The following is a 20,400-nucleotide window of genomic DNA, read 5'->3' as shown; positions in this document are numbered from 1 at the left end:
GTAACATTTCGAAATATAACCATGTGTTCTATATTTCTGAGAAAATAAAATTAAGCCTTGGTGAGCCTAAAAAACTTTAAAAAAAAAAAAAAAAAAAAAAAAAAAAATCTTACAGAACCCCAAACTTTTGAACTGTTACAGGTTACATATAATACACATACATAATATATAGAGATGAAATTGATTTACTGATTTATTTGTTCATTACTTAAGTAACAGCCATTTGTAAAATCATTTATGTCCTTGAAAATGAAGTTTTATATATATATATATATATATATATATATATATATATATATATATATATATATATATATATATATATATATATATATATATACTTAAAAAAAAGTGAAACTTATAGGTCATTGAGGCACATTTCTTACCCATGAGGAAAGAGATGTGCATGTGAAATGTTAAGTCTTTAAATCAAATGGCATAGTGGAGCTGACATTTTGAATAATTGTTTGGCAATCATACACCCCATCAATCCAATAATTACACAACATGCAACTAGCCATAGACCCTTTATATAGTCAAGGTTCTGTGATTTTTTTTCCTGTACTGAGAGACAGTTACAGCTCAAATTGAAGTAATACAAATAATAACAGGCCAGAGCAGCTTGCACTAGATTCCTCCTAACAATGCATACAGTAAATACGGCTCTAATGTAATGTTCTGCTTTTGTGTATTTGTATACACACAGACGCCCCGCCACCCACTTGCATAATAAACAAGCTTTTAAAAAGGGAAGCTGATACCCTCAAGCTTAAACATACAAGTATTCCACACAAATACACTTCAGATGCCCAGATGTAACCACTCGTGTGCACATTCGCAAACAAAACAAGCGCAGAAAAGCACCATCACACACACTGTTCATTGACCCCAATAACTGCAATTAACAAATGTGTTGCTCCTGGTTGCTCTGGCTAATTTATTCTCCCCATGCATGTGAGGTGAAAGGTCGGGCATGTTAACAGGCCACTGAGAGCTTCCTCTTCCTGGGGATGAGGTTGCAGGCCAATGGGAAGGTCTAAAGGGGGCCAGAAATCCTCCCCGAGAGGTCAACCACATTTCACAGCAAACTGTGAGAGGGCAGGGCCAACATGCTTAAGCGCTAAATAAAAAGACCTGGCAGGATGTTGCAGATCATAAACCGAATTTCAACAACCCCCCTGCCGCCCCTCCCTCTGAGGAAAAGAAGACATTCTGATGCTTTATTACCAATTACTAATGCTGGGTGGAAAATGTTTGGTGCCCAACTTTAAGATTTATTGTGTTGTAGTAATTTAACTCCTTAAGCTGTGGTTTGGATGTATACTGTAGGTGTTTGGTATTGTTGTATATTGTTTATGGTTTGTTTGGTTCCTGTTCTATACTTAAAATTCTGTGCTATAAATTAATTTGGGGCAATATAACAAATTCTTTAATAATATATTTGCATATTATTTTGCTGGGGTATAATATTGATATGATTTTTTTTATGTAGTTTGTTTGCAGAATAATTTCACAATCTTTCCTGGTTGAGTCTCAGTAGTATGGGAGTGTTAAGACAGATCAAAGTGTTGGTTATTTTGATTTGATTGAATGTCTTTGAAAGTGTCTTGTGTTCATTAATGTTCATTAAGGCTGCATTTATTTGATTAAAACAATAATAGTGTGATATAACTGCTTTCTATTTTAATATATATTATAATGCAATTTATTCTTGTGATGCAAAGCTGAATTTTCATCAGTCATTACTCCAGTCTTCAGTGTCACATGTTCTTTCAGAAATCATTATAATATGCTGATTTGCTGCTCAAGAAACATTTCTTCACTGTTTCTGATATTGAAAACACTTGTGCTGCTTAATATTTTTTTCTGGGAATGGTGATATGTTTTTTTTTCTTTTTTCTTTTCTTTTTTTTTCACAGGATTATTTGATGAACAGAACATTTTTAAAACAGCATTTATTTAAAATATATATTGTAACATTTTAATTGTTTTTACTGTCACTGTTTATCAATGTAACATCCTTGCTGAATAAAAGAAAAAAATAGAGAGAAAGAAAGAAAAAAAAAAAGATTTTGAACATCCAAAGTACTTGTTTTATATGTTTGGTAGTTGTTTAAAAAATTTAATCACATACTGTACATTCCACACATGTCATGTTTGGTAGTGTGTTACCTCTGAGGATGTAGTTCTGGTAGTTTTGGTCAGCATCAGCGCCCACTTTAATAAGACATGTGAGTCCTTCAGCTATCACAAACTCATGCACCAAATCTTTATCATCCTGAAAGAGAAACACAAGCAACAGAAATGTAATGTATGAACAAAATATTCAGAAGAAACACATAATCTACACAAACACAACACAGGTTGTGTGTGTGTGTGTGTGGGGGGGGGTCGCAATTTATTAAACATTCTACCATCAATTAACCATCAAGAAATTCAAACTCCACAATGCAACCACAGATGTTTTGTTTGACTGCAAAACACTTTCAAGGTGAGAGTTGGAGAAAGGTCTAGTTGTGTTTTCAGAAAACTGACATGGCCCACTCTGAAGCTTATGAATTCCTATCTGTCAAACATTCTGTCAGCAATTTCTCCACGCTCCCACTCCTACAACAACACATGTTGCATTGTTCTGCAGTCTCTCTGTCCACCAGGTGCTGGGATCTTCTTAAAATAATCTGAAAGTATCCCAATATGCTTTGATAAACGACTGAAAGGTCAAAAAACAAAAAACAAAAAAACAAAAACAGTTAAAATCTATTACATTTTATTTACACTTAAAAATTAGTCTATTAAATGTAATACATTTTCTAAAATTCAAATAAAATATAGCAATTTAATACAGTTGTTTTATATGTATAGTATATTTCATATAATTACTATATTTTATAAAAGCTACTTTATGATTTATTTTTAAGCTAAGCTGGAGAGATATTTAAATGCACTTCTACAGAGTGTTGTTTTATCGAGCCGTCTTGGACTCGTCCCTGTAGAGTTCCTCCAGATCTCCCTCACTGAGCACACACAGTTTTAAATCCTTTTCACTTCCAGCCCATGGAAACCCTTTGTGTTTGGGCTTGAGTAAATTTGGGTTGCTAAGTGCCGATCGACTGCTTCCCAGCAGTAAAGAGCCCATTAAACACACTGTAGAAGAGATGTGAGGAGCGGTACGTGTCTCCGCTTGATTTATGGAGCCCACGGCTGGGCACACTTCACTAATTCTGTGATTACAGCACGCATCCTTCCTCTACCCTGTGTGTCATGTGTGGAAGTGAACCGGGCTACATCTTATTTCTTCTGCTTTGGGATTCACATGGACACACCCTATTGGCTGATCTGAAAATGATTAGCGGGGTTGGATTTGTGGAATTTATATTGGCACGGCCAGTCTATAATGACACAATATGCCTATGCCTGGAGAAATTCATTTTACTGCACATGCAAAATATACTTAAAATGCACCACAGCATGAAGAATGCAATTCTTGCCATTTTTCTTCCTGAGTCGAGGGATAAATCAGATGACTGCTCATACATATTGTTTGCAAGTGATTCATATGTCTTAGATTAAAATGCAAGGAGATTAGGAGGATTATGAGATCAGTTTCAATAACTGGAACTGCTGAGTTGGAATTCTGTCCCAGGCCTGGCTGTGTGTGTGTGTGTGTGTCAGTGTTGTGGGAGAAACTAACTAAAAGCAGCACTGCTACTAACTTATCTACATTTTTTAGCAGCTGTTTCCAAAACAGTGTAGCTTTTACAGTAGCAAACTTTGTTTTTTTATCCAACAATAGCTGCATCATACTGCTATTTACATATATACTGATTTTAGTTTACAACTGCAACTATGTATATCTCACAAACGGACATTACTATATGTCTCACAATTTTTAACTTTGCTTATTGTAATTGTGAATTGTTATCTCACAGTTCGACTTTATCTTTCAAAAAGTCACAATATCTCACAACTGCAACTTCATGTCTCATAACTATGGTTTTAAATTTCGCTATTGCAGCTTTGTATCTCGCAGCTCTGACTTTATGTATCTTTTTTACTTTGTTTCATGCATGTGTGACTATTTCTCGTAATTGTGACTTTATATCACTCAGAATCGAAATATAGCAACTTTATATCTTTAAAGTGAAAGTGAAAGTCCTGACACTTGCCAAGTATGGTAACCCATATTCGTAATTGATGCTCTGCATTTAACCCATCCAAGTTCAAACACACACAGCAGTGAGAGGTGAACACACCGTGAACACACACCCGGAGCAGTGGGCAGCTATACATCCAGCGCCCGTGGAGCAACTGGGGGTTCAGTGCCTTGCTCAAAGACAATTCAGTCATGGGTATTGAGGGTGGAAGAGAGCGCAGTGTGTCACAATAAACCCAAGCTCATTGGAAAAATGTGCATGTGGCATCACCTCGCTGTAATTTGCAAATGAATTCAGCACACTCCTTTGAGGCTTTATTTTGGCTTGTGTTAAATGGTGTTTGTACCCAAGCTCTCTGCATGCCAATTGCAATGCTGTACCCGGTGAGCTACCAAACAAGTTTACTACATTGAAAAAGACAGATTTGGCATCACTGTTGTTTAACTACTTTGGATTATGAGTCGTTTTCAGTCTGACAAGCTACAGGTCAGTAGCTTTCCCAGCAAATAGTCTTGCATGTGCTTTGACAAAGCTAGCATTCGTGTTTGTTTCTGCTCCAGAGTATTTGTGTGTGTATGCATAGCCTCTGGCAGGTTTAAATTACACACTTGTTGACAGGTGTGAAAGTTTCAGGGGTTTTTGCCATTAAAAATACTTCAACTTTAGTGGAGAGTCATTTAATCTCTCTCTCACACACACACACACACAGACGCACACACAGAATGCGGTGGTCAGACATGGTTCCTCTAGAGGAAAAACAGTAGCTTCCAACACAGCTTTAAAAACAATCAATGATGGAGACTCCAGCTTTGGTATCTGGCCACTTCTGTGCAGTGAGAGAAATTCCAGCATAGCCGTACAGCTGAAACATGCATGAAAACACAGACACACACACATGTACTCCTGACCAAATAGACATTAACAGGTGCTCTGCGCTAATACTAAGTCGAAGTGGGAAAGCTTACCTGAAAGATCTGCTTGAGGGAGAACAGTGCTCTTCGCAGCTCACGTCCGGTCGAATTGTAGAGCTTTTCTGCAGGAGAAAACAGGGAAAATATATATTTAGTTGATCTTCATGTGCTTTACTTTCTAATTAATTATTTACAGGTTTAGATAGAGCCTTTTGGACTATTTTTTATTTATATATTCAAGGGACATATGCTCTGTAACTCAAGGACTTTGGTGCCCAGGTAAAGAACTCTGCTTCTTTTATAGCATTTACTGTTCAATCCGCAGTACTTCAGAGTTCCAGCGTGTGTCAGAGTTGAGCAGAGTAATGTCTAAGTGCATAGTGCAAAAGCTAAAGACAGACTCAGCCTCTGACTCAGCACCTCTGATGAACATGCATCTCTCTCTTTCTGTTTCTCCCTCAGTATCCTTGATTATCTATTTATCGATTGCTCTGAGGAGCTATATATGGAACCACATGCCGAAACTCACAACATGCTGCGCTCTCTTTCCATTTCTCTTTTTCAATGTGTCCCCGTAGAGAACTCTCCTTAACATTCCGACCTCAATATTGGCAGCCTGAGAGTCCGATTTAATCTTGCCTACTGCTGAGTGTGTGTTTGTGAATGTCAGACTGTGTGTGTGTGTGTGTGTGTGTGTGTGTGTGTGTGTGTGTGTGTGTTTTTGTGTATATGCAAGCTTTTGGATGTGTAAATTATTATACACGTGACAAGTAACAATAGTATACTATTAAATAAATAATGTCATTAAGTAATGTCATCAACAATGTAAAGAGGGTCTGAACATGTTTTGGCGCATCTACCAATATTATATGTCATTATGATATATTATAGTGAACCATCTTTACCAAACACAGTTTCTGAGATTACATATACAAGATGTGCATCCACCTATGGAGCTCCTAAAAAAAGTTACTGGCCAACTGGCAATTTGACTCAGATTGATTGAATTCTGGTCCTAGTGTGGAAATAATTCCCTCTAGTTTAATTCTCCAAATCCCCAAATTCTAATAAAAGAAGAGATGATTCTGCTAACAGGTTTTATTGCAAATAATTACAGAAATACAATACTCCATACAGGAGCACCATATTCACCCTTTTTATTTATATTCTTAAGTACTTCAGCTGAAATTTGCGTTTACTGTACATGCCAATACAGAGAGGACTTTTTCTTCCGGTTCAGCTTTAGAATTGCCCGACACATATTTCCAGAGCTTGTTTTCATGTACAGTAACGACAGGGCTTTGTGTTGGGTTTGACAGGACCACACCACGGTGATTTACCTCAGGCATATGTTTCTGTTGTGGGGCTCAACAAATCATGTGGAGCAAAGAGAAGAACCGCCTGAACCAAAGCCAGCCATCTTACTTTTCAACCAATGTGTCAGAACTTTAATCTGGCTTTACTCAAAATATAAATCAAAGCCATCTCTAGGGAGAAAAGGCCTTTTGCACACCTGCACACTTCAGACTCAGCTTTTGGAGAACAAAGCAATTATTTAGGATAAACACGCCTCTTTAAAACTTACCAAAAACATTCCAGAAAAAAAAAAAAAAAAAAAATAGTCAAACTAAACTTTACAAGATTAACATTAAATGAAACCTATTAGTAATGTATTTGTTTTAAAGAGACCATGCTCTATTTTCTTTCTAGTGTAGCATACTTATAATCAACTATTCTTGCAACAAAAGTCATAATTGAATTTTGCAAGATCCTTTTGACTCCCTCTAACCCAGTGGTTCTAAATCCCAGCCCTCGTTAGATCTCGAAGTGAATTAAACTTGTATTTATTTACATAGGTATATCGTGTCACACTTCTCTAGTAAGTTGTGTGTGTGTGTGTGTGTGAAGATGCTGCAGGCCGAGGCATAGTGCAAATCATTTAATTAAATGTTCTGAACTGATTTCCTGTAGGGAGCAAACACTGTGTAGGTCAGTCGGAACACAGTTCATGCGTGGAGCTCTCTTCTCATGAGCTGGTTATCTGAATCAGGTGTGTTAAATAAGGAAGACATGCAAAATATGCAGAGCAGGGATCACAAAGACTTGAACTGAGAACCACCGCTCTAAACTATAAGCACTTTTATGGTTTCAAACAAGCAACAGATGACAAACCATCTTTCATTTAACAAACAGAAAGTCACATGGGTGCTGCACAAAGTTCTGACCCTCTTCAGTTATTAAAGATGAAGAATGCAATGAAGAAACAAACTGTACATCTTGGATAGTTTTCAGCAAACTTCAAATTTTGTGTGAACTATACTCCTCCTGTCTGTCATTGTTCACAACTTTTGGGCAATTCAGGATACTTAAACAAATTAAACAATTATAGCACAAGAGTCATAGTTGTCACACTTTACAGAGGATCAAAAATGCTGAACTTATATTGTACATGTTTTTTTTGTTGTTGTTGTTTTTTGTCATACAGGCTGAAAGACTTAAGAAATGATCTTTAGACCTCAGCAGCATCTGGTGGTAATTTGTTCTCTTCCTCACCTTTAACACCATGTCTTGCAAAATTACTCTTAGAATCAACACAAACAACAATAAAAGCACATTCTGTTCAAGCAACCTTGGACTCTACAACTCCTCCATCTCCTAATTTCAAGAACCTCAAAACCATCACGGCTGAAGCTCCATTCATCATTTCCTCTCTTTCTCTCTCTGGCATTCATCTAATGCTGCTAGAATAGAGGAAACCAGACAAAAAGTGCTGCTTCCTTTACTCATGGACATCCACATTTGGCCTTCGCTTTCTCCTTTTTTTCATGAACCACTTTCTCATTCAGAACTCAGTGTTCAGTACAAAGTCAAGAGTCTGCATTTTCTCTCTCTAGCTCTCCGTTCCACCGAACTGGATTTCAACAACACTAGCATTTTCAAGTTTACTGACCAGAGTTTGCTGTTTCTTGTACATCATCTGAAATACATGTCAATGTCTGGTTTGAGTCAGTCATTTTGAATGATTCGTCAAAAGAACTGTCCCAAAACAGTGATTTTTTCATGATTAGGAAAAAGAATCAAGGACTGACTGATTAGCATGACACAGTATTACCTTGCTGGTGGATGCCATAACTGAATGTTTCTTACAGAGAGATAACATTAAAATAAACAAACATTAAAAAGAGCTGGTTCATGAAAGTCATCTGTTCATGATTAAGAGTACACACGTAGTACTGAATTTTTTATGATTTACTAAAAAGAACCAACTTCTATTGTTTAGAAATCAGGTTATATTGGTAATGCTGTATGGTTTCGATTCAATAAAGAGAACCGACTCATAAGAATCAGGCTACATTAGTCATGCTGAATGTTCTTGATTCACTAAAAATAATGGGCTCATAAGAGTCATTAGTATCGGAATCAGGCTAGATTGGTCAAGATGTATGCTTTTGATTCAATAAAACAAATTGAGTCATTTATTCGGTAATTAAACTGTTTGCAAACTACTCTTGTTCTATTATCTCACCATTGTACCACCTACATAATCACCGTCTCTCACGTTACCCAGAATTCCTCCCCTTCACCACTCAACACTCCATCGTCTTGCTTTATGTCTGTAAACTGGCAGGCTGGCAGCAGAGCTCTGTGATCTCTGGAGGATGAAGGGTAATGAAGAGGAGGGTGAAGGTGGGATCATTTCTCATGGACCCTCTTACTGCCACACAGCCCAACGGAGACAGAGAGCTTCAGCGATCCGCAATCAGACACATGCGGATTCAGCTAATCTCCAGTTCCTCTCTGAGGTTTCTGGATGAGTCTCGTAATTATGATGATGATCTCGAAGATCACACAGCGACAGACACACTCGAGCTCTCCATAGTCATAAAACCACAATCACAACACGGATCTTGTTTTATCATGCAGTGAATACTTCTTTTGGAATGTTTGTGAGAGACCGGCTCAGTAATTTCGCTACCGGGTTTGCGTGATCTCTCTATATGTTGGGTCAGACAGTCTGCTGTAATTCAGGCTTTCTCCAATAAACCTGTCACCGAGTTATTTCCGCCTGTCATACAGCCATGCATATTTGCAGACAGATACACACACACACACACACACATACACATGCAGCACAGGGAAAGTGAGGCCCTCCTTTAATGAGAAAGATTTCAGCTCTGATTAGTTCCATACAAGCTGGCAGGGATAAGTGCCCTCAGTACTGTCCTCTGTCTCATCACATTCAGGATTAATAATAATGGACAGAGAAAGAGAAAGAAAGGAGCCAGTCAGAGAGTGTGAGACAGAGAAAGAAAGGAAAGAGATGTACATGTTTATGGTGTATATACAGTAATCCTAAAAAAGGGATTTGGACACTAAATTAATACATTAAAAATAAAATAAAATGAGTGCATATCCGAAATACATAGCCACTTATAAACTTTCCTGAATATTATTCATTCAAATTAATTTTAAACTCATTTATAAATATTACCCTCGCAGTTATTATCTTATAAGCAGATTTAATGGTGATATAGATATATTTTGAACATTTTGTGGTATTCATGCAGAAACAATGTAAATAAAATAAACAAAATAAATAAATATTCACATTGCCATCCACTTGTCTGCTCTAAGCTGTATTTCTGTAAACATTTCCTTTCATTTGATCACACCAAGGGACGATGTTAAATTAATACCTGTGATAATTATGCAACAGAAGTAACTGTTGCTGTACAGGCACAGAACACATGATAAGATGTAATTTGCAAAAATCACAACTTTCAACTTTTTTAAATGTTGTTTTTGTCTAGTGAAAGTGATTTGGAAAGATATGTCATTAGCTGAACAACTGCTATGTTGTTTACAACAGTACAAGCCATTGAAGACTGTACTTAATTCCTCACAGCATTGTGCACATTCCTGTAAAAAACTGAATATGGCACTACCCTAACCAAAATCTACCGATTAGATAATGAACAAGTTTGCCAACTCACATTAAACATTTAAATACACTTTGTGTGTTATGTAGAAGTCATACAGATTTGGACATGAGACACGAGGATGAACGTATTTTCATTTTGTGGTGAACTCACCCTTTAAGAGTGAAAGTGTGTTTGAGTTACATGTGGCCTGAGGCATTGCGGTTCAAATATTATCATACCAAATGCACCTGCTGCCCCTGAGTGGCCCTTATAAAACTAAAGAGAGGGAATACAAGGATGAAAACATGAATCAGCATTTACAACTTTAAAACCTTTTCAGCACTTTCTGAGGTTCAAGGTCATGTCTCCTTTGAAACCTGTGTGGGAACGCCTCTGTCTGATGATAATAATAATAATTATCCTGCAATAAAAGTATGAGCAGTAATTTTGCTGCCTCTCAGTTGCTGTAGGGGCTGTGGGCAAGCGTTAAAGTGGGATCTGAATGGGAAAATCTGAAAACACACACAGACACACTCTTGAGAGAAGACTTCAAACATTGTTGAACATTTTCATTGTCAGAACTTGTTCAAGAATGGCAACAGGTTGTAAAAGAATCATTCTTTTGAGTCAGATTGTTATGTCAATACTGTTCTAGTTCTAGAATCCAGTTTGTCTGATTCATTCACAAATGATTCACATGATTACCGATTTAATGGACTGTTAACAGCTTATTATCAGTGAATGTCTCAAATGTCAGTCTGTTTCTTAAGTCAAGTTACTGTATGATTTCAGAAGACAAGAAATACTGCATTTGAGTTGTATGGACCACTTTTATTTGGTGCTTTCGCATTCTTTTTAAAGCTTGACAGCTCCAGACTTTGCATTTACATGGAAAAGAGCCGTCTTATAAAAGAAAGAACGTAATAGGGGTTTGGAACAACAAGGGGATTAGTAAATAATGACAGAATTACACTCACTGGCCACTTTATAAGGTACATCTTGCTAGTACCAGGTTAGACCCTCTTTTGCCTTCAGTACTGCCTTAATTCTTCATGATATAGATTCAACAAGATGTTAGGAACAGTCCTCAGATTTTGGTCCATATTGCTTGAAAGCATCAAGCAGTTGCTGCAGATTTGTTGGCTGCATATCCATGATGCAAATCTCTGTTCCACCACATCTCAAAACTGCTCTATTGGATTGAGATCTGGTGACTGCAGAGGCCATCTGAGTAAAGTGAATCTCAAGAAACCAGTCTGAAATGATTTGAGCTTTGTGACAAGGTGCATTATCCTGCTGGAAGTAGCCATCAGAAGATGGGTACACTGTAGTCATAAAGGGATGGATATGGACATGGTGTCTCCTAACTACCTGTTTTCAGCATTGCTGCTAATGTGATGTTACATTAGCCACAGGCCTCACCCATGAAAGTTGACAGACACTGACATTTATACACAGAACCGCCCTAAATGAGTTCTCAGCAAGTTGAACAGGATCCACCATTGCTGCACTGATGAGAATCTCGCCCAAGTGCTTTGGGTGTTGTGTAGCTGGATGTATGAATCCACATGTCCATTTACTCCTGAAATCTGAAACGCTGAAGATGAGGTGGATTCATTTTGTTTTTGAAGAAGATAATTTGTTTGTGTCTGGGCCAATCATTTACACCGGACTGCTTTGTGAACGAGGGTCAGAGTAAAGCAGTTTTGAGCAGTTCCAACTGTTCGTGATCCAACTACACCTCCAGAAGTAAGTATCACACATTAGTTTTCCAGAATGCCTTTCTGAAAGACCTTCTTGGCACTCTGTAAGGCTAATGTTGGTAGAGTTAGAACTGATGCTGCCTTCACGTGCTGCCAGAATGATCGTGAATAGGAAAGTGGGAGTTAAAATTGCATATGAAAGCAACGTGAAGACGACCGCTGGAATTAGTCAAGCTCATAATCACAAGTGGGGCTTATAAAGTTTGTAATAGCATGCAATGGCACCATGAGATATTTTTTTATCGGGCTGCCAGGTGCAATGCATTCCAGCTTTTCGCTTCAGAGCCGAGCGTTAGTATCACTCTGCCCAACTGTGTCTGCTGTGAACTACAAGTTCAGCACGCACTCGGAAGCTTTGTGTGTTGGCAAGACGGCGCTTCAGCAGCGGTCGTTCCTGTGTCGAGCGGATTGCACACTTCGCGTTGCACTGCCCCTGTCCTGTTGCAAGCAGCCAATTCCCCTGTGTGCCTCAGCACTAAAAGAGCATTTCCTAAAGAGCAAATTTCTCTAAAAGAGGGACCTGGGACCTGACTCTACTGCTTAAATCACTATAGCAGGGCCCATTCGAGCCTTTGCATTTATTTGAGCTAAAGTTTCTTTCATTGAAAACTCTGCTCCTGCTTGCATTGGCCTCCATCAAGAGGGTAGGGGACCTGAATGCATTTTCAGTCGACGATTCGTGCCTAGAGTTTGGGCCGGCTGACTCCCAGGTAATCCCGAGGCCCTGACCTGGCTACGTGCCCAAGGTTCCCACTACATCCTTCAAAGACCAAGTGGTGAAACTGCAAGCGCTGCCCCTGAGGCAGACCCAGCCCTGGCTGTGCTTTGTCCCGTCCGAGCACACCGGACACAAAGCTTCAGGACCTCAGACCAACTCTTCTGTCTGTTATGGGGGCCGGGAAAAGGGGAGTGCCGTCTCTAAGCAGAGGATGGCACACTGGATTATGGAAGCCATAACCCTGGCTTATCAGGTTCAGGGTGTGCCCTGCCCATTCAGGTTGCGACCTCACTCAACTAGAAGTTTCGCATCCTCCTGGGCGCTGGCTCATGGCGCCTCGCTGACAGATATTTGTAGAGCTGCGTGTTGGGCGACCCCTAACACTTTCGCTAGGTTCTATAGCCTTCGTGTAGAGCCGGTATCCTCCTGTGTTCTCACCTCAAACGGGTAGTGGCACTGAGAGGCCCCGGTTAGTGTCGGCTTGCTTAAACTACTCCAGAGTGTCTGTACTGTAGACCCTGTTGAGATCCTCCATCACCCTAAGTAGCTGGACGTGGCGGAATGTCTGGCACCAGGCCTTCATGATGAATTTGTGAGAACCATGGAAGTGTGGGTTCCATATTGAGACCTAAGTGGTACTCGTATGTGTATAGTCCACGGTATAGCCTTAGAGCCCTTGTTTCCACGGCAGACTTCTGCCTTCCCAAAAGGGTTTTTATTCACCTCAAATTTCTCTGTATACTCCTAAACAGATGCTATATGTGTATTTGCCTCCAAGACCTCCTTCGGGAAGTATGGGGCTTTCGCAGCGTCCCGGTTCCAAGCGGAACTGGTACGTTTTCCCAGTGTTATCCAGTCTCACCCAGTGAGGTAGTGCTTTGACAACGGTGTGTGGAGCTACTTGTTCTGAGCCCCGGCCTACACCTAATAGGGGCGTAGGCAGCTCGAACAGGGCACTGGAAGGGGCAGCAGCCATGGTGCTTTGATAGGGATCCCATATTCGTCGGTCACCGACATGGTGTTGATAGCGACCGACTGAAAGGGAATGTCTCGGTTACGTATGGTAACCCTCGTTCCCCGAAGGAGGGAACATAAGCCACGGGTCCCCAGCTCGGCTCCTCAGCAAAAACCTGGTATGCATTGCACCTGCTGCCTTCTTATACTCACACAGTGATCAGCGGCAGCTGGATGCAATAATTGCATGCCAATGTGCATTGGCTCGTTTAGTTTACACTCGAAGTAGATTGTAACCGAAACGTTTTCTGTTAAGATAACAGGCTTGTACTAATAGTGGAGTTTTTATTCGCACAGGCTAAGACCGGTATTGTCAGGTGGCAATTTTAACAAGCTATTTAACAAGTATTTTGAGTTAAAACTTCACATACACAATCTGGGGACATCAGAGACTTATTTTACATCTTGCGAAAAGGGGCATAATTTTTCCATTTTAAGTTCCATCCAATCCAACAAAATGATGCACAGAACCAATTCCCCAGCCTAATTTTTTTTATATTTTTTCCTCTTGGATTTCCTTAAAAACATGAAAAAAAAAAAGTTCTGGCACTACTTCCGTTAATAGTTCCGTTACAACTTTAAACAACAAGTCTCTTGAGACCACCTGCACTTATTTTCTCTCCTCCACCTCCTTCACTCTGTTCTTCATTTATGGAGAGAAGTAATTACAGTGAAAACCTCCACAACACAAGTGTGTAGCACAAAAAATGGCTTCTCTGCTTTCATCCTTTCAGTCGGTCCAAACATGGAGTCGGTGATTGGTCAGAAAACAGAGATAAACACAGGCAGGTGGGAAACATTAGGCAAAAATGCAGGTAATGATGAGATCACTCAAAAGCGCTGTAAAGCAAAACTGGAGAGGATTTACTGGGTGGAGCAGCAAGGGAATTAAACAGCTGTGTATGAGTTCGAGTGGATTATAAAGAGAAATTTCAGTGTGTGTTTGTGTGTGTATCCGCTGTTAACTAGCCAGTACTTTGACACAGTATGTATGGAAGCCCGACAACATTTTAATTAATTTGTTCCTGCCACTTGAAGTTTTTTCAGATGAATGGTGCTTTGATGAGAGCCAGATGGAAGTCTGATAGTTGGCGTTTGATTAGTTTTAGCCTTGCATGGGCCACACAGGCAGAGAACAGCCCAAACGTCCATGATTTCCACAAACCGTGTGCCATCACCTACCCAGAAGGTCATGCTCTCTTCCTGCCAGAAAACAAGAGAAAATAGGTAACAATGGAGACAACTATCCTTCAGTTCATAATTCATCAGCAAATGGCTGACAAGAAAGGCTTTCTATTTTTCTGGGAAATGTTTGACTATGAACAGAAGGCTTTGTGAAGGATTCATGATCAAAACGCCACCACGCCTGAATTTAAATAAAGCGTGAATTTGAAAACAACTCATAAAACATTTAAAACAGGGTGGATAAAGACTTGGAACCACATTAAGAAAAATGCAAGCAATTAGGAGTCATGTGTTGGCATACTAGGTGGAATCTGAGGACTTGTAAAAAATATTCACAGTGTGCAATAATTCATAAAAACAGCTGACACTCTTTGATGCATATATGGTATGGGTGGGTGATGAGAAATAATTCTTATACTATAATTATACTAATAATTACATACTTTAATAATTATCTATACTGTAATTAATTGGATTGTATGAGTTAATTTAATGAAGTATTCTTTTTGTATGATTCAGGTCATTTTTTTGTGAATGTTTTGTTTTAATCAATTCAAGTCTGAAAGCTTTTTCAAATAGAAAATATTTTTTATTATTTTTTTTTATTTTTTAAACACAATCTTCAATATCCCAGAGTGTCTCATTCCAATGAACAAAGATCACGTGTGAATTTGGTACCAAATCCAATTCTTGCTTTGGAATCTAGAGAGTCTGTTTTATGATCTCCAGACACTGAAGGACTCAGCTGTAGGATGCAGTTACAACACAAACGCTCCATGCGGATATATGCTGACTCAACTGGACTCATGTACAAAAGCTTTCTCTTTTACTCCTCTGTATGCCAACGAGGACTGTGGAACACAAAACCCCTGCTGAATAAACCAGAGCTGATCACCTTTCCCTATTCTGATGCCCCTCTATTACAAGTTGCCATTGTCTCTTCAGGGAACCTGAGACACCCATAATTTGTGTGTCAATAGACTGCTTATATTGTAAAAGCTAAGTCTGCCAAAGTGACTTAAACAGGGGAGAGGAGAGTGCAATCTTAATTGTTACTAGGTCAAAGACGGAGCTGCTACTGATACAAGGGACATACTCAAAGGATCTCACCAAGACATGTGATAAGGTAGAGTTTGATATCCTGTAGACTGGAGCTCTGGAGCTTCAAAAAGTGCCATACAGTAAATGTAGCAACGCTCTATAGACCAGTTCTTCTGAAGCCGATCAGTAGCTTTGTGTGAGAACCAGACTGACATTTGATCATAATTTAGGAAAATTCTTGGGGTAATACAATAATTAGATTACAGAACAAAATAAAGGAGTTTTTGTTACAAATGCAATCTATATATATTATGTTCACTTTTGAATTTTGTGAATATTACGTGAAATAAATAATTTAATTGCTGTTATGTTATAAATGTTATGAACTATGAATTGTCTTTGATTTTTTTTTTTTTTTTTTTTTTTATCAAATAAATACAGCCTTGGTGAGCATAAGACAGTTGTTTAAAAAAAAAAAAAAACATAAAAAAATCTACCAATCATAACATTTTGAACGGTACTGTACTGTATATGGCCATACATAATGGAATTATACAAATTTCACCATAAAACAAGGCCCTCTGAGTCACCAATATTGTAATACACAAACCCACAGAAGCAATGAGAGGCAAAGCATACATACATAAATACCACATACATACATAAATAACCACATTAGATTTCCTTCCCCTTAAACACACCAGGATATGGAAGCACACACACGAGGTATAGACTTTAGTTATAGTGTATATTTAAGAGTGTCATTCAAGAACAACAGATCCACAGGCTCCTGCATCAAACGTCTGGAGCGCATCCAGTCAGTAAGAACCTTTGGCAGCTCCTCAGTCATCCTCAAAAGCTGTAGCACTCTTGTTGCAGTAACAGATGCTGAAAGTACTTAATTGCATTTCAAAGCCCTGCGGTGCATGGCCCACTCCTGCATGCACTTATTTTCATAGCTGGAGTCTCGTAAAGCACCGATGTCCCCAAAAAAAGCAGGTGCTCGCAGCCACAAAATGGGGATTAGTCATAGAAAGGCCCTGACTTTGGGTCGTCGAGCTGTCAGAGTAACATCAACCTGTTTTCGCTCTTTGTCACTTGATCAGCCATGTTTAAAAAAGCCCATTTGATGGACAGGTTTCTGTCACTGAATGTGAATTGCAGTGTGGGGTTTTAAGCCAGCACAACATCAGGAAATTGGTCAAAATGGAGATAAACACTTTCCACGATTTGTATCGGAAAACAGATGGGGAATTTACACACACACACACACACACACACACACACACACACACTCGAGCACATAAATATACACACAAGCCAAGAGAGTAGTGTATTTAAGACACCTGGTAATACTGGAGAATCATCCAAAAGTTTGCTCCAGTTTTCCAGTACGTAACTGTCAAAACGCTGCAGATCTGAACCAAAATACAGGTCTACAATTTCTGGTTGACTTATCTGGAACTTTCACTCAAGGAACCGATTCCCTCTTTTCCTAGAAGATGTCATAATGGAACATAAGTTCATCCAAGAGGAAAATAGTTCTGATAAGCTTCATCAATCCTTTGTACAAATAGACTGACACCAGGCCATTACAACCAGTGTTGCTCTGAACAATATTATATTAGTTGTTACACATATGTTTGCATACAAGGCTGCAATATGACAGTTTTGCTAACATTTGTTATTAAAAATGTATATTGTGAAGACAAATAATAATTTGCCAAATAAATGTGCAATAAACTTCATGCTAGTACTGAAAACAAAATGCATGTATTGGTTCTTGTGCGAAGGCACATCGTTCACTAAGAAAAAAATCTACATTTGCATTTACATATGTATCCAAAACTCTACATACAAAGTGCTGGGTCAAATGTCAACTCATTCTGTTGTTCTAAGTTTATTTATAAATTAAAAAAAAGTATGAAAAGAGAAACCCAACCATAATTAAACTGCAATTAGTTTATTCCTTCTTCTTCTGTTCACTTATACATTTTGATTTCTGCTCATAACTGTACAACACACTTTCAATGGACCAAGCTATTTGAGGAAACAGTTTATCCAACCTGATTTTTTTCCTATAAGAGACCCACATTGTGTCAGCATGCACATCTCCCCACACGTAGAGACTCAAAATAATGCATTCCACCTGAAGGATTCACTGATTCATCCAGCATATCCTGTTCACTGATACAGATCTGCACTATGGAAGACAGGAAAAGTCCAATTTGGAGCATTCATTCATTCTTCTGCAGGGTTTCTCAAGTCAACCGCTGATTAAAAACATATTTTGCACTGTCTATTTCTTTCTGCAAAGCAACAAGACCCAACTCACCCCCTCATCAAAAGCAGTCCCGCCATAAATCACACAAACAGTCTCTGTTTTATATAGATAAATACGGGACAGTAACTCTGTAATCTGGGCAGGGGTTTTAAGCAAGAATGCAGATCCTTTATGATGGGACTCTGGGATCAAACACGGTCATAAACGGGGTACCATCTGCAGCTCAGGCCATAAGAGGTTCCCCATTTCTATTGGGAATCCACAGAGGAGTAAACAAAGACACATATTTGAAGACCATGGCTTCTTGTGAATGGGCATACGCCGTTGAGCATGTGCAGCAGCCACAAAAACTCCCAGAGTTCCCTGCTATTGTTCAATTAGCGAGAGAACTTTAGCCTGTCAGAAAGCAAACTAGAATTGGGAATTGGAAATGGGATAATGTGAATTAGATAAGATCTGTGAACAAAATAAATTGATAGACTGATGACAGCCCAGGAAAGATAAAGTTCCTGTGCTGTTCCTCAGAACAAACACTCAAAATAGGATTTGGAATAATTTAAAAATTAATAATTCATTTCTCAATTCCAAGGCATTGAGAATCGAGAATCGATTTGAATCAAAAGGGAATTGAATCCAATGACTTTCATTCTCTGATCCTGGTTGTCGAATATAGCATATGACTGACCACTGAGCCTACAGTATGTCTAGGACAAGTTACCTATATTAACGCTTCACACCTAAAGGTGATCGATGGATAAACACAGATCTGTTCTAGGTGTCTAAAGTATATAAAAATAATTAACTAGTCTCATAAATTCCATAATTTAGCTTAAAGGTTGAAACAGCCCTAATCAACTCCCAGTCACGGTCAGTAGCATTGCTACAAGTAGTGAAGCTACTAGTTTGACTACATTTTTCAGTAACGTGGAGGTAGCTTTGCTGTTTTCTGAATAAAATAGCTTTTTAGTAGTGAAGCTCCGTTTTTGATCAAGTAGCATGGAAACATTTTCCAAAGCATTTCTGAAGCCCAAGCTCAAATTGGAAATATTAATGCTAAGGATCTCTGATCTTGGATCAGTAAGTGACGCTTCTCAAACTGTCAGTCAAAGCTCATTATTCCTCCCACCTCTCCCGTGAATGAAGTGCGGTGTGCATTTTGGAGGATCTCAGCTAGTTTGCACTCCGAAGCTAAATAAAGAACGGTTAACTGAAAAAGTACAGCGTTCCCTTTCAAGGGAACTTCAAGCTGCGTCCTCTAGGGGTTGCTATGGGGAACACCTCTTTGTGACCTGTGTCTGAAGCATACCTTGAAAAACACCAAGAGAACACCTCTGGGAGAATCTTCTTCGTCTTCACTGACTGTTTTATTTGAAGCGTGCATTTTGAATGTGGTGAGCAATGTGGTGAGCAATAACAAAATGTTTAGAGGATGTGTGCATTCATGTCATTGTTATTTGACAACTGATGACTCACACGATCTCTGCATTTTTTAGTTGGGTGAAGGGTACACACACAATGTCCTTGAAGGGGCAATTTGCATGCATTGTGAGCGTTTTCCAATGAAAAAGCTATGCTCTTGTTTCCTCAACATCATCTGATCCAAGGGACAGTGCTCTGCTGGGTTCGGCACAGGAAGAGCAGGAGATGTCTGAGGATGGTGAAGAAGCTGAAGCTGAGCCTTCCCAATCCTCCTGCCCTGCGTTTCATGAGCTGTTGGCCATAGACCGAAAAAGCGATGCGTGAAAAAGGCTACAAGAGGATGCCCCCGGTAGAAGAGGTGCTGGCTAGCTCTCTCTATGGGTAAGAAGTCCTGTCTTAATACTCCCTCATTGCAATCTAATCCCCCATCTCTCTTAAATGGCAGGGCATACGCAGCAGCAGGTCAGGGTGTGGCTTTATTGCACACGATGGCGGTGCTCCAGGAATATCAGGCTGATCTACTGATAGACCTGGAAAAAGGCGAAGTTCAGAGAGGAGAATGTGCACTCAGCTGCCTTCAAATCCTTCATTCCACGAAGGTCCAGGTCTGAGCCCAAACATCAGAGGGGTCCTAGTCCATCTCGGTCTGAGAATCAGAGATGGGCACAGAAGGCTAAAGTATAAAACTTGTGCTCCTCCCCCACCTGCAGGTAGGGGTTTGAAGGAATCACGGATCAAAGGAAGGTAGGCAAGGCCTAAGGGATGTGATCCGGACAAGGCGTCAGCGCTTTCGTCCAGATCAGAGTGATACTTGAGTATTTACTCGTTTCCCTACCCAGGGAATCATGGTTACACAAGTAACCTGAGATGTTTTCTTTACTGAAGAAACACTGTTTTTATATAAAAAAAAAATTTGGTATTTAAGGAGTGGTGAAGAGTGTCTTAGTCCAACATTTGTTGTAGAGTCACAGCCAAATAGCTTGTGCGAA

The 20,400-nt window shown here is 39.3% G+C and overlaps 1 protein-coding gene across 3 annotated transcripts in view; it reads right to left on the bottom strand.

The window, feature by feature from the left end:
• The window catches only part of LOC113060197 (FH1/FH2 domain-containing protein 3-like), a 169,383-nt gene that overhangs the window by 59,738 nt on the left and 89,245 nt on the right, over positions 1 to 20,400 (bottom strand). For all 3 annotated transcript variants that reach the window (XM_026229090.1, XM_026229091.1, XM_026229092.1), the window contains exons 4-5: positions 5,120 to 5,187; positions 2,173 to 2,278 (exon numbers count right to left, since the gene is read on the bottom strand). In XM_026229090.1, coding sequence (XP_026084875.1) covers positions 2,173 to 2,278; positions 5,120 to 5,187 — 174 coding nt within the window. The remainder of the gene's footprint in view (positions 1 to 2,172; positions 2,279 to 5,119; positions 5,188 to 20,400) is intronic.

This window comes from Carassius auratus, chromosome 41 (assembly GCF_003368295.1).
Source record: "Carassius auratus strain Wakin chromosome 41, ASM336829v1, whole genome shotgun sequence".
NCBI classification, from domain to species: Eukaryota; Metazoa; Chordata; class Actinopteri; order Cypriniformes; family Cyprinidae; genus Carassius; species Carassius auratus.
The sequence above is the reverse complement of the archived record's forward strand: the minus strand, read 5'-3'. Positions and strand labels throughout refer to the sequence as shown.